We start from the raw sequence: 14,142 nt of genomic DNA, 5'->3' as shown, positions 1-14,142 counted from the left end.
CGCGGCCATTTCAGGGGTGGTAATGTTGGTCGCAATCATACCGAGATGGTCAGTGGGGAACCAAGGGTCGTGAATCATGCCTACACAACGATAACAGCGGATAGAACCACCGATTCCATCATAGCAAGCGTTTCTACTTATTTACCATACGTCCGCACTCTACTTGTGAGCATCACCAACCCCATACACACATAGCTCTCTCATAAATACTTCCATTCCCTACCCATCCAAGTTCTTCAAGGACAACCATCTCTTCAGTTATCCGCAATCATGAAGTTCTCTATCACTCTGCCAGTCATCGCTGCCATCCTGAACGTTGCTTCAGCAGACCTCCACTACGGTGGCATCTGTGCCGACTGGCCCAATGGCGCAGCAACCTACAACCAAGCCGCCACAGAACAGGCCTGTTACTCATACTCGCAGCGACACACTGGCGACAAGCAATGGGACACGTGCCCTGACTGTAAAATGGTAAGGAACTGAAACAAAAGGAAGAAATGAGCCTGCAGAACTAACACACCATACAGGCAGACAAGGGTGGCATGAGCATCTGTACCTCCTATGACTGGCACATGGGCGGTGATGAGTGGGAATACTACTGCAACATGCATGGTGCCGGTGGCGCTATCGCTTCTTAAGTCAGATAATCAGGAAATACTGAGGGATTGGATCGATTTTGCACCATCAACACACCGAATGGGGAATCGAATTACTTGAGGAGAGTCACTGATCGGTTAGGGATTGAGCTCAGAATGTCCTTGTCAACCGATATAACGATCGAGGATGGTTGCTACCATCTATGAACCATCTATGACAGGTTTACTGCTAGTTGAGCATTGATAAATTGTATATATGTACGCTTCGAATATCATTATTGTTGTTGTTGTTATTATACCCAATCATCTCTTTCAAAGCCATAACTTGGGCTCAAAATTGAGCTGGCACGTTTACATGAATAAGTGATATAGTCATCTCTCAAGATTTTCGTGACTAATGGGTCTTGTGATTTGTGATATGTTGAGTTGTACCATTCTCTGATGTCTTTTGATACTGCGAGTGAGTGCATTGTATGAAAATCACGCGTCGTACTACAGGCAGGCCCTACCCTGGACGGTTTACATTGTGCTAAACCTCAATTGACGACTCCAGGTTTAGTGAAGATAGTGAAGGAAACAACAATGCTTTCCTACACACCAGATGCAATTATAACGATTACGCATCTTCGCAACACGCCATTCTCAGATAAAACATGCAGATCCATGATCCATGAGATAATTCACTAAGTGATTTTTGTTGTCTATGCGAACGACAACGATGCATTCGTAAAACCCTTGTGGGCTACTACAATAGTAATCTCTCTTCACTGAAGACCCACACTAAGCACCGGAGTTTGGAGACCTCGTGTCGAGCAATGGGATGATCCCCACTTTCCTGTGCTGGTTGAGTGCATTAGAAAACATCAGAGTACCACCTCCTTTTTGGAGTCTCCACTGCAATGATAGGATGACTGTTCACTCCATTGTATAAAATCCTAGCGAGTAAATAGGGGGGGAGAAAGATAATTATAGAACTCGTACGACAATCCAGGAACATGAAACGTACTTGTGGAGAAATGATGTGCGTCGCTTTCGTCATCACAATAGCACAACCATTATTCCAGCACGGTTCACTTTGCTCATGTAACTCGCCTAACCGCCTCGTTACCTCGCCTCATTTCCACATTGGAATTACTACTATGCATGTCGGGTGATGATCACGTGATATAGAGGATAAAGCTAAGATGACGTAGCCTGTGCAAGGGTAATGAACGGTAGCAAATAGAACAACAGAATCAAGTGAAACAAGCGCAAGCGCGCGTCCGGTCAATTAGCGCCGGCTCGGCTCGGTTTCTCTCCAGGGAGGTGGTTTCCCGTCAGTGGTTTAGAAGGACTCGAGGTACATTACATGATCAGCATGCGGTAAGCTGTATGACAGTCAGAACATCGAATACATAAGTACCGTTTGACTTGAATAGCTACAGGGACTCGTTTTTGGTCATAACCTTGATTTTGTCCCTATGTGGCTTTTCTTTTTCCTTTCTTCGTGTTTCTTGCGTTGATAAACCATGTAGAAGGAGAATGTCCATGCAATCTCAACCTTCTGACTCGTTTCGTTGTCATCAGATTGAAGCAATGCCAGAAAAGAGAAAGGAGCTTTGTGGGTAGGACTCGGCTGTAAATTCTTGCTAGACCCAACATCATCATACAAGGGATGATCCAATGGAGCATAATCATCAACCTCTTGTTAGGAACGAAGGCCTGTCTCCATCCGTCATCGCACTTCCAATCACTGTCGCTGCTGCCACCCAGCTGCTTTGGGGGTCGCCAGTACCATCTCCTTCAAGGTTGTCTTCAAAACTTCAATACTTCCATGTAAACGACTTTAGTTCTGGTGAAATTTGTCAATGGGTATTTGAAACAGTATGCGTTTGCTCTCCTTGACAAAAAAAAATGTTCTTTAGAGGGCAATTTAGATGTTGTCTCATGGTTAGGATTGTAGGGTTCTTGATGATGGATTCAGGGTAGATTACCAAATTTCTACCAAACTTGACATCAACCCACTACGTTCCCTGTTTTCATATATATCATGTGAGACACGTAAACATAGCTAACTCAATACGTTTGATGATGATTGGAGAGGGTTTTAGTCAGAAAAATCGAGTTTGATATTTGTACATAGATGAAGGAAAATAAATACAAAAATTCGAGTGGCTAAGCCAAAGTATACGACAGTCTGCCCAAATGTCCAGTCGCTGCCTGCATCTTCCATAAACAAGCGACCGATTCATTGACTAAAATATTCATACTGTATTGTATGGACAATACAAACCTAATCCATCTAAGCAAGACCGGCTGCCTGGATAGCAAAAGTGGCCGCAGCCTCAGCACTGCTACCGTAACTGATGTGGCTACCGGTGGCACCACCATCTCCACCGCCGCCGCAGATCTGATCAGCAGTGCCACAAAACTGCTTGACCTTGTCCGTGGGAAGCTTTCCCACGGCTGTGCGCTTCAATGGGTCTCCGAAGAGAACCGCGCCGCTAACATCTTCGGCCGAAAGGCCTTTGTTAAACGCATTGTGGACTACCATAGCACCCTGTGAGTAGCCAGAGACAATGACCTTAGTGTTGGGGCACAGAGACTTGACCTGCTTGACAAGTGCCGCCATCTTCTCACCACCATCGCCACCAAGGTTGACATTGCCAGCGGCAGAGGCGGGATAGTCGACACCCTGGACAGTAACGCGGTCGGCACCGAGCTTGCTACGGATAGCCTTGAACATGGGTGGCCCGGAGACGGTGCCTACGTTGCCCATCTCGCCCGTTCCACGAGCAAAGACGACTGTCATGTCTGTGCAACAGTTCTTGTCCACGATGCCGTTTTCGGATCCTCCGAGAAGGCCGGAAGAAGCCTGCTGCGGTTTGCAGTTCCCGCCAGTACCTCCAGAGCCACCAGTGCTGTTTCCTCCAGGCGCTGCTGTAGTTGCCGGCGCTGATGGTGTCTCGGTATCGGGGGAAGCAGGCGGTGCAGCTTCACCACTACCAGCACTAGTACCTCCACCAAGGCCTCCAGTCAGCCCGCTGAGCCAGTCCATCCACGAAGAACCGCCAGTACCAATACTAGTGCCGCTAGCAGCGGTTTTGCTTGAGGATCCGATCCCTCCAAGACCTGGCAGACTTGAACCTCCACCGAGGCCAGGGAAGCTTGAACCTCCACCTAGACTGGGCAAGCTAGTAGGCAGAGAAAGGCCTCCTCCAAGACCAGATCCACCTCCCAGTCCCGGGAAACCAGAACCTCCTCCTAGACTAGGGAAGCCAGTAGGTCGAGCAAAACCCCCTCCAAGACCTCCTCCAAGCCCAGGAAAGCCAGAACCTCCCCCAAGGCTCGGTAGTTTGGTAGGAAGGGTCAAACCACCCCCAAGACCAGGTAGACCAGAGCCTCCTCCAAGCCCAGGGAGACCAGAACCCCCACCAAGGCTAGGCAGGCTTGATCCTCCGCCTAGACCTGGAATGAGTCCACCGAGTCCAGAGCCACTGCCTATGCCAGTACCAGCACCGGTACCAGAGCCCGCACCAGGCTCTGTGGTAGAAGGCAACTCCTGAGGATACGGATACGCAGCCGCGACACTCGCGAGCGCCAAAACGTGAGCAGCGGGACACTTCATATCGAATCGAGTTTATCACAAAGACGGTCTAAAGTCTCGATCTGGTAAGAAAGAATGCTTTGATTGTGGGATAAAGAAAAAGATAGAAGGGCTATCTCGATGAACGAACGGCAGGGGAGGCTTCAAGAGGAAGCAAAATATGATCGAGATGTGCGCTGCACGAGAATAACAGGGCGGAAAAGTGAAGGCAGGATCGAAAGTCGATGCCGTCTCTAGCACTGGCGGCTACACCACTACCCTTCTTATACCCACGACGTGGCGAGAGATACAGTATGTGCATACATATGTGCCGAGGACCAACTGTCCCGGTGACAGATCATCTGCGGGTACGATTTTTTGAAACGTTCGTTTTCTCTGCGGAGAAAAAAAAAAGGTGATGAGAGGGATGTGCGGAGTACTACACATCACGCCGGCATTCGGTGCAGTGCTTTACTACCTGATGTTTGGCATGGGATGTGGTAGTTGTTTGTCCCCGCGGATCGACACTTCTTCGCTAGGCTTTGTGTATACGACCGGGTTTGCCGTTGATCTTCAAGTTTCACATGTCATGGCATGGGGCTTGATAGGCACACTGAAAAGCACTGGGCCTGTGGACTAGTGTTGCCGTTACGTTAGCGGCGGGCGTATCACCAATCGTTATGGTACTAGTAGTTATACTAGTTTGTTTCGCGGACCGTGGGCTAGCGACTATGATTTCACAATGGACGTTGCGAGGGCTGCTTTGTCGTCCGAGAAAATGTGATTTGTTACTTGCAGTATGCATACAATAGAGGGTCTTGTCGGAGAATCAAAACACCGTCATAGGTACACATTCAGAATTTGCTACTATATGAATGTCGTCCATTACAGGCACGACCAGATCCTGTGCATGGTACAAAAACCTACGATTCACCAGTTCCTCGACCCACAGCAGCCAAGTTATTTTCCTCTTTGATATTTGCTTTTTGAAGGATATCGTTTGAGAAAGTACATGGGAAGTATGAAACGGCATCATGCACCAAGCAATCAATTCCCTGACATGATCAATGTGCAAATTAGCTAGGGTTCTAGAGACCCTGTGGCGTAAGGCTACTAGTGCTTCCCATGCTAGCCTTGCGACATGCCTCGGCATTTCTCATGTACATCGTTTCATGATGCTCCTGGTGCAACATCATCTCTCAACCATTCAGTCCTGGTAGCCTTCTCACAATGGAAATGACACGCCGCGATACCTGTACACCATCCGATGAGGTCAGAGTTCATATTGTCCATCACGATGTTCAAGCTCGCATTGCCGCCCCAACTTCTTCGGTCGCGTTATACCCATACAGCCAGGGTTGCACCTCGGGGCATGTCCAGCGACTCGGGAATGCACCTTCTGGACTTTTGCCTAGTTGCCTCAACATTGTGGCGTCACGAATTGCTTGTTCTGGTCCATCACGTAGATGAAAGTCTTTTCGCTGCTTGAATGTTTCCCGCGCAATACTTTCACTCCTTGCTTTTCGCAATTGCTGGAAGAGCTGTAAAGTCTCCGGTAGTTGTGGTCTTGACTTGTAGTGTTCTGGGGCGAGAAGCAAGCCCAAGACTGCGCCGTCTTCGATGGACGAGTTAGCACCCTGGGCAAGATAAGGGAGCATCGGGTGACATGAGTCGCCAATTAGTACGAGGTTATTTTGTGCGTTGACCCACGAGTCCATCTCGGCACGGTGCATCAGTTTCCACTTGTCCACTCTGTCAACACATTCGAGCAGCTGAGTTAACCTAAAACGTACGTGTCAGTGGCTTGTGCAATGGATGAGGCAAGTGGGGTAGCCTACACAGGATCCCATCCCTCAAACAGCCTCCTCATTTCATCTAAATTGCCCTGCGTCCTCGCCACCCCTTCTTCCAGGTCATCAGGGACGAGCAGGACGACATTATACATGTTCCCTCCGCGGATACTGTATGCTACTGCGTGAGCATCGGGTCCCGCCCAAAATCGGCATGCGGGTGTCTGCACCATCTCCTTCAATTTAGGGTCGCCGATCTGATCAACGCTGAGTACTATACGGTACGCAAGGTCTCCAGTTGGCAAGGGAGGATCATTGCGTCCGAGCATGGTAGACCGACAAGAGGACCAGAGCCCATCAGCTCCGACAATGAGATCGGCTTCGTAAGTTTGACCTTGGCATGATTTTGCACGTGCTCTGTCGCCAGGAGCGCTACCAAAGTCCATGCCAATCACCTTTGCATCCAGCACAACGTGCACACCCAGCTCTTTTGCTCTTCTTGCCAAAGCTTGCTGTAAATCCACACGGTGACAATCTGAGAAAGGCGCGCCATATTTCCGACGAATGTTTGTGCCGAAGTTATCCTCATGGGCGAGAGTCTCGCCTCGGTAATTGTATACTGTGAGTGTAGTGGGCTCACACACTTGATCCTTAATAGTGTCATATACGGACCACTGTTGAAGCAGACGTGTCGCGTTTGGTGTCAACTGGAGACCGGCACCTACCTGACAAGATATTTAGTCGCCCTGTTTGGTGCTAGGGAATGTTGCACCCACCTCGGCAAGCTCCTTTGCGGCCTCTAACACTGTGACAAGATGACCTGAAAGTGCGCACTGGATCGCAGCTGCGAGACCCGACAGCCCTGCGCCCACGATGAGTATATCTAGTTGGACCGACATTTTTGATAGAGCAAAGACACAAAAGTTTGTAATCATCTTTGGAAAAGAAGCAGGAGGGGAAAGTCTTGGCAGAGCCTACTATCATTGGCCCGCCCCCGCATGTCCCTTGCGTTCTCGCTCGGTCACAGCAGTTGATTGGTCCAGTCCTTCCTAAAGGAAACACCGGCCCTTGCAGTAGTGGCGGGCTTTGCGCCTCTTGAAGTAATTGACACAAGCAATGTCCCTACACGGGGGCCTAACATGGCTTGCTTGCGGATGCGGGTAAGTTTGTGTATCCATGGCGTGTAGCCAACAGTCGGTGGGGATGATCTTGACAGTAGGATCTGCCAGGTCCCTCACCTTGCAGATTATGATGTCTGTCTTGTAATGAAGTGCAAGACAGTGTGAGGCGATGGAGGTATCACCATCATTTCTCAAAGAATGCAGTTCCATGTCTAGCTTCTTGCCATGAAGCCCTCTTTGAAGAACAACGAGCAAATCCAGACCCATTTGTTTCTGAAACGGTAGGTATAGGGGTGGAGGTGGTTGGGATCTTGTTTGGTCATCGTCTCCAGTCTGATAGTGAACAAAATGCCGACGATGGGAAAGTGGACCAAAGAACGCCATCTCGGGTGGATCGCCCAGATGGGACGCAGGATACAAGATATCGGCAGGGCCTAGACCTCGAAGTCTCTGAAATAACAATCTCAACTCTGGTGCAGGTATTCGACCGTCGGAAGTGAGATTCATTGTATCAATGCGGCTATGAGGTGCCCACTCTAGACTGAGGACTACAGCGCCTGGGCTAGTGGAATCGATGGATATGGTGCTCAGACGGGCTCGAGGCCAAGTTGGCTCATCTGAGGCTGTGCAGCGTGTGTCATGGCTGGCATCGTGACACTCGATGTTGAAGCTATCAAGGCAGGCTCGCCAGTCTCCCCCACGATACTGCTGCCGCCGCCGCCAGTCATCAATATGGGCCTTGATACTGGCCCAATTGATTTGAATATGTTTACATAACTCGACCGATCCCTGCTGCCCTAGACACCGTCGTTCTGAATGATGGCTTGAAGATTGTTGATAGTCAGAGGAAAATTCATAAACGCTATGAAGACTGTCGCAGGCGTAGCAGTGGAGCTTGCGGTGAAGCCGGGCCCACTCTGCATCATCAGCATCCGGGTAAATTCTTGGGTCGAATTTACTGCAATCAGAGTATTGAGGGTCACAGGTGTCGTTCCAACGCTTGCATTTATCGCATCGACCATCCCTTTGTAATAGCCGCCGAAATTGGTACCTTGGAACCTTTGGGAGTGATTCGGACTGGTATATGATGGGTTTCAGATTTTCCCCATAGACCGGCTTGCTGCCAACCATATGAAAAAATTTCCTCGAGACTATCCGGAGACATGATAGCGTAACGACATCATCGGACAAGAAGTCGAGTACACAGAGGAGGAGCTCATCTGGTAGCCGGCTAGTAAGGGGGCAGAAACGACTGTTGTAGGTCTGAGCGGCTATGAACGGGTCCATGTTACATTGCAACTTGTGTAAGGCGGCTAGGAGTGCTTGAGCTTGTTGATTGTTCCGTTTCTCCACCTCGATGAGCTCGCGTTCTTCGTGGTGTAGGGCGGCGAGGGGTGCTTGGACTTTTTGGTTGCCCTGTTTCTCTGGGTTCTCGATGGGCTTATGTTCTTCGTGCCACCTTTGGATCCTTTTTAGAAAAGAAAGCATCTTTAAATGTCCAATCGTGTTGTGCGAAAACAGATATTCGGAGGGTTGTAGAGCAAGCGAGTGCAGAGCAAGCAGGTGTAGAGCGAGCGGGCAGGTCCTGTTATCCGAGCTTGATCTTTAAGACTGAGTAAACCTCTCAGCAAGCCATACGTGATTGCTAGACGCGAAAGATACACGTCCCAAGGTAGCTCGAGTTGAGCCACTCTACCAAATTCAACCAGATTTGGGGCGGCCAATCAAAGGACAGGTAGATATCCGAAGTTTTCCTGGATTTGGAGATATCACTTGGTCCAGGTTGTGTGGAGACTGCCGACCATGGTAAGAGTTCTTGCTGACGGTCTGCCGATGTACTAATCGACTGGTTTGGTACGAAGCACCCGCGCTTGTAGATAGACTAGTTCTGGATTGAAAATCCGAGCGAGTTGTTCGATTACTTGGTGATACTCCAGATTGACGCCGTCTTGACTGCGTGGGTTGATATGAAGCTGCCCCACAACTGAAGAATGATCTGGTTCCAGTTTGGAGAACGAAGCAATTTTCAAAATAGTACGGCAATGTGGTTGGCACCTCTTAGTTGTCTTGATGGATGTGAAACCGCCGCGCCTTTCGAGATGGACTGGGTGAGTCGAAGAGCTGAGTGAGTTGTTCGATGACTTGATGATGTGACTAGCGCCGCGTCAACTGCTTTCGTGCTATTTGGAAAAGATTCCAGTCTAGTATAATAACTGCCTCCTGACATCGGATTTACACTGGCTTCCTGGGGAAGGGAGGAGCCAAGTGAAGGTCTGATCTTTGCTATCCGCTTGATGATGTTGTAGCGGACCCACCAGTTAATGCACAAGTGTGCAATGCAGGGTACGCCCATTGGTTGGAGCGTCTGACCCGTCAGACCGATGCCCGGCCCAGCCGAGGTTTTACCCTCGACCAGGTGTCGATGTCAGGATTGATGGCGAAATGGTTATTCCTTACGTTTTCCTTCGTGAGGTTTATTGTACGTAGTTTTCCTTCGCTCTACGGGTTCCTTACGTTTTCCTTCGCGAGGTTTATTGTACGTAGTTTTCCTTCGCTCTACGGGTTTTATCGCGTTGTCCTTCGCGGCTTGCGTTTTCTATCCCATGGCGTCCCTGATCACACCGAGCCTCCTTTGGAGGTCCTTGACCTTGTCGGCGTTCTTGGCCTTGGTGTCGGCAAGCTCTTTCTCGACATCCGTGGTCTTGGCCTGGGCGGCAGCGAGCTGTTCGTGGAGCCTCTCGATGGTGGACTGGGCGGCAGCGGCAGCGGCATCGTCTCTCGCTTTGGTAGCCTCAATGTTGGCGGCGGCGACCTCGGCTCTGGCGGCGGCGGCCTCTGCTCTGGCGGCGGCGGCCTCTGCTTTGGCGACGGCGGCCTCTGCTTTGGCGGTGTCCTTGTCCTCGAACCACCGAAGTGGGATCTTGCCGGCCAGCCACGTCAAAAATGGGAGCCACAAGGGCGACAGGATCAAGGCTGCCAGGGACCAGCTGGGGAGAACCGGCCGGGTGTTGGATTCGATCTTTTCCATCGCCGCTATGGTCTTCTCCATCACCTCCTTGATCTTCTCCATCTGCCCCACCACCCCCCTCATCTCCCCCATCACCCCCCCCATCACCCCCATATCCTCCCCCAGCAAGGGGGCGTTAACCCCAGAGAAGAGAAAGAAAACAAAAAAAACGAAAAGGAGGAGCTTCATCGTCTTCATCGTCGTCGTCATCGTCATCTTTGTCGTCGTCGTCGTCGTCGTTGTTGTTGTTGTTGCTGGTGCTGCTGGTGCTGCTGGTGCTGGTGCTGCTGTAACGTGTGTCGTGACGAGAAGCTTGCAGAAAAACACAATTAGGCTTCAGTTTTTTATTTACCGCGAGCCCGTGGGTTCCTGCCATTTTGCTCTGGTTGGTGTTTTCCCCACTGATCTGTTGCGGAAGGAGCTCTTCACGGATTGGCACACTGAGCTCACAGAACACTGAACACTGAACAGCAACGTCAGCATTGGCAGCGAGACGACAACTAAAGGGATTGAAAATTCATACGTACAGGATATTATTTGCTGACATGTGTAGTAGATACAGTCATATTGTGCAAATACAAGGACGATCAAAGCATATGTTGAAGTGGTGATTGGTTGATTGATTGATTGGCCAGATAATGCAGTGTGGAACTGCAATGTCCAAATGCCATATTCACTATGTGCGCTCAAAGATGCAACTCAATGTGTCGATATATTCATACACTTCTCCCTCGTACTGGCCACTATCCTTTTTGATCCATCCTCTTACTACATCAAAACTACTCTCTAGTACTGACCAGCCGCCGCCTGGCATGCCTTGAGTTGGTCAAGGTACCATCCACAGATGGTCAAGCTACCCTGGTTCTCGTCCATGCACTTGCGGAAGCTCTGGACGTCGTTTGCGCAGGGACCCGCCTGTGCCATTTGAGCGGATGCCTGGTGCTGTGCGGCGAAGTCGGTATTTTGGGGTGCGGCATCGGCAGGGGCGGAAGAACCACCGCTGAAGAGACCGCCAATTGCGTGGCCGATTGAAGATCCTACTGCGACACCACTGCAAGCATATCAGTCAAGTGTCCAAACTACAAAGTGGGGTGCCTGGCATTCATGGCGCAAATCTATTCAAGTCAAACATGGTTGCCTGGGACTACTCACGCAGCAGTGCTAGCCATCTGTCCAAACAGACCAGGTCCTTGAGGTGTAGGAGCCTGCGCCTGCTGAACGGGCGCATGAGTGGGAGCATGCTGGGCGGGAGCCGCAGCAGTCGAATGAGGGCGTGATGACGCGGGCGCAGGCGCAGTGGTAGCTTGCCTGGCTGCTGGGACTTGAGGGCGGCGAGGAGGAGCGGTTCCGGAGCGTTGGCGAGGCATTTTGTTGTTGTTGTGATGTGGTGGTTATGTGTTCGGGTGCTGTGTTTGCGATACGTGGTAGAATTGGTGTTGCGATGGCAAATTGAAGATGTCAACCTCCGAGGTTCGAGAAACATCGTCGGTGTTAGCGCATTTTAGACGGCTTGGCGTGCATGTTCGTCATTGACATGTTGATTGGCTCCTGGTCTTGATGCCCCTGTCATTACGCCATTCACGTGGCTGCTATGTTTTGCTTCGCCTACTTGTAAGTATAGCGCTCGGGTTAAGTGTTAGAGTAGTCTGGTCTAGTCTCACGGCCAAATGCCGGCACTCATGCATTGCATTCGATCATAGTATGCATATTGGCCTGGACGTATGTAGAGTAGTATCTGCAAACCAGCTATCGGTTCTTGTAACAAGCTCCAAGTTCACGTTTAGCACACGTCCTCAATCTCGACGTCACCCCCAGACCTCGGTCCCAGATCAGAGCGTAATGTGCGATTGAATAACTCTTTGAGCATCTCAAAGCAGATTCCCGACAACGCAGCATCGTAGCGCCCCTTGCTAAGCTCATCTCGGATGAAAGCATCTGTCGGACGGGTTAGTACGTCAGAAAGGCTCTAGCAGACATGATCAGGTATACTCACGTTGCGCCCAGGCTGGTTCGTAGAAAGAAAAGGTAACGCCTGCCTCATGCAGCGCCTTTCTGATCAGGTCTCGGCCTTCTGGTGGTACGTGCGTGTCCATCTTGCCGAATATCATGACAAGCTCGCCTTTGATGTCTTTACAGCGAGCAAGCGAGTCGTCCTTTTTGCCCTTTCCCAGCGTACCGCTGTGAATATCGGTCGCAAAGTAGCAAATTGCCGCAGAAACGCGTGGATCGAGAGCGCAACGGTATGCCAAGTGACCTCCTAGACACATGCCTACAGAGATGATGAGCTGCGTACTTGTTCCTTGTAGAAAATCAATACTTGCCAGTAGCGCCGATTCTTCCGTTGCACGTTGGCATTGCGAGTAATGTGTCTACCGAAAGAGAAGCATCCTCGTCATAAGCTTGGACCGTCTTTGTGATTTTCCATTCATTGCCCTTGTCAGTACCAGGAACATCATAGGCAAGTGGTTCAGGTCCAGTGAACTCATGGTAGGAAGACGGCGCTGCGACAATGTAGCCTTGGGAAGCGATTTGTCGTGCAAAACGAGCAACCGGTCCAGTCACTGTAAGAAGATCAGCATGATCCAGGCGTAATTCTTTCCTTAATGAATGAAAAGAACATGCGTAATGAAGAATCAAAATTACCTTGATAAATTTCAGAGAAGACTACGACACCAGGAAACTTTGCTTTGGGGTAGTTTGGAATGGTGGGGTGGAAGATGAAGATCCCTGGAACGTCAGTTGAGTTGCCGCAATCAATGCACACAAGGACCGCAAACTCATGTCACCACCTGCCTCGGTGGGCACATCTTTGTGTGTTTCCGTAATGAGCATTGCGATTGTAATTCAGCGTGGCTGTATGTGGCGTCTGCCGTCTGCTCAACGCGTTGGCGTGAGAGTTTGAGAATGCTGTTGAAGTGGGGTGGAGGGGTACGTATGTAAGTTTAGCACGGTCCATGCCGCTGAGCTGAACGGGAGAGCGTAGTAGTAGTTGTGATCCTTGATTAATTCGTCTGGCAGCAAAAAAAAAAGATCATTTCCAAGCCAGGCATTAGGCAATGTTTTTTTCTGTGTGCCATGACGCCTTTTCGAATTCGATGAAATCCATGTGTTCCGCGGTGAAAGCCCGTTGAGTAATACATACGTGGTAGAGTTGTCGCCCACGGAGTGCGGCAAGATGGAAGCAAGCGTCCAGGGTACAGTAGTACGTACCCTCTTAGTCGACCCAAATACCCAGATAAAAGCAGCCCCTATTAAACCAAAGCCGTGGTGTGTAACCAGCTACCGTTACCACAACGTAGTTGAAATTCTATCATATATGTCAACATATGTGAGCTCATGTACAAGATTAATATGCCAAAATATATTTCATGTTACACTACTACTATACTACAGTTACACCTCGTTGGTATTGCGCTTTTTGGCGAGTGTAGTTTTCATCCAAATATTTTGGTCGATCAAGAAGCCGTACCTACTGAACGATTCTACACAGGTCGAGTCGTTCTTATCACGTTGCATGGACATCAGTTTAGTCTCAAACAGCCGATAAGGGGAGCATGCGTGGCCTGCAAGCTGAAGCGAACGGGAAAGCGATCCAGCGCGGAAGCCAATTCGATGGAAAACGGGGCCTAGGGCAGCGGGGAGGCGGGGAGCGAACTAGAGCGCGATCTACGCTACTGACGCCACAGCACGTACGCCATACCTGCCGACATATCATGCTCTGCCAATGATAATAGAGTAGCAAAAGAGCTCGGTACCAACTAAAGCGCGTTCCTAGCGATGGTCAAAGTTACTTTGTTTTTTTTTAGGTTTGGGTCAGGGTGCCAATTTCGAGAGCTACCGACAGTTGCTATAACTCGCTTAGTTCTCCTTATCCTGGGGGAATTTATGGGCCCGAACAAATGCTGACTGACTGGGCAACATGTGATTGCAGACATGGAGTAGCATTTCGGGACCTTTCACGGTAAGATTCGTGATTAATTAATGGCATGTTCTCTAGTGTCGTGTTAGACAGCAGGGACAAATACCCTTGTCGATCAAAGCTGTGGGACGCTCTAGCTAATTA

General features: G+C 50.0%; 6 protein-coding genes across 6 annotated transcripts; 1 reads left to right on the top strand and 5 right to left on the bottom strand.

The window, feature by feature from the left end:
- The first annotated feature begins 147 nt into the window (after positions 1 to 147).
- On the top strand, positions 148 to 888 carry PSV08DRAFT_363061 (uncharacterized protein). Its single transcript, XM_014228084.1, has 2 exons — positions 148 to 471; positions 528 to 888. Exons 1-2 carry the CDS (start codon positions 271 to 273, stop codon positions 636 to 638), a joined length of 312 nt encoding a protein of 103 aa, XP_014083559.1. The 5' UTR covers positions 148 to 270; the 3' UTR covers positions 639 to 888.
- Positions 889 to 2,877: 1,989 nt separating this feature from the next.
- Positions 2,878 to 4,203, bottom strand: PSV08DRAFT_248324 (cutinase-domain-containing protein; the record flags this gene model as incomplete). Its single annotated transcript, XM_014228083.2, has 1 exon — positions 2,878 to 4,203. One exon carries the CDS (start codon positions 4,201 to 4,203, stop codon positions 2,878 to 2,880), a length of 1,326 nt encoding a protein of 441 aa, XP_014083558.2.
- Positions 4,204 to 5,462: 1,259 nt separating this feature from the next.
- On the bottom strand, positions 5,463 to 6,850 carry PSV08DRAFT_352548 (uncharacterized protein; the record flags this gene model as incomplete). Its single annotated transcript, XM_014228082.1, has 3 exons — positions 5,463 to 5,943; positions 6,000 to 6,676; positions 6,728 to 6,850. 3 exons carry the CDS (start codon positions 6,848 to 6,850, stop codon positions 5,463 to 5,465), a joined length of 1,281 nt encoding a protein of 426 aa, XP_014083557.1.
- Positions 6,703 to 8,560, bottom strand: PSV08DRAFT_392037 (uncharacterized protein; the record flags this gene model as incomplete). Its single annotated transcript, XM_014228081.2, has 1 exon — positions 6,703 to 8,560. The coding sequence occupies one exon, from the start codon at positions 8,558 to 8,560 to the stop codon at positions 7,001 to 7,003; it is 1,560 nt and encodes a 519-aa protein (XP_014083556.1). The 3' UTR covers positions 6,703 to 7,000.
- A 2,128-nt stretch (positions 8,561 to 10,688) lies between these two features.
- Positions 10,689 to 11,522, bottom strand: PSV08DRAFT_306599 (uncharacterized protein). The gene is made up of 2 exons (XM_014228079.2): positions 11,232 to 11,522; positions 10,689 to 11,130 (listed from the first exon to the last, which is right to left on the bottom strand). The coding sequence occupies exons 1-2, from the start codon at positions 11,444 to 11,446 to the stop codon at positions 10,866 to 10,868; spliced, it is 480 nt and encodes a 159-aa protein (XP_014083554.1). The 5' UTR covers positions 11,447 to 11,522; the 3' UTR covers positions 10,689 to 10,865.
- A 204-nt stretch (positions 11,523 to 11,726) lies between these two features.
- PSV08DRAFT_306586 (Alpha/Beta hydrolase protein) lies at positions 11,727 to 12,986 on the bottom strand. The gene is made up of 5 exons (XM_014228078.2): positions 12,857 to 12,986; positions 12,723 to 12,806; positions 12,401 to 12,640; positions 12,073 to 12,348; positions 11,727 to 12,014 (listed from the first exon to the last, which is right to left on the bottom strand). Exons 1-5 carry the CDS (start codon positions 12,909 to 12,911, stop codon positions 11,860 to 11,862), a joined length of 810 nt encoding a protein of 269 aa, XP_014083553.1. The 5' UTR covers positions 12,912 to 12,986; the 3' UTR covers positions 11,727 to 11,859.
- Positions 12,987 to 14,142: the final 1,156 nt, after the last annotated feature.

Source organism: Bipolaris maydis (genome assembly GCF_028858645.1).
Source record: "Bipolaris maydis strain C4 unplaced genomic scaffold PSV08scaffold_9, whole genome shotgun sequence".
Classification (NCBI taxonomy): domain Eukaryota; kingdom Fungi; phylum Ascomycota; class Dothideomycetes; order Pleosporales; family Pleosporaceae; genus Bipolaris; species Bipolaris maydis.
This window is presented reverse-complemented; position numbering and strand designations above follow the sequence as displayed.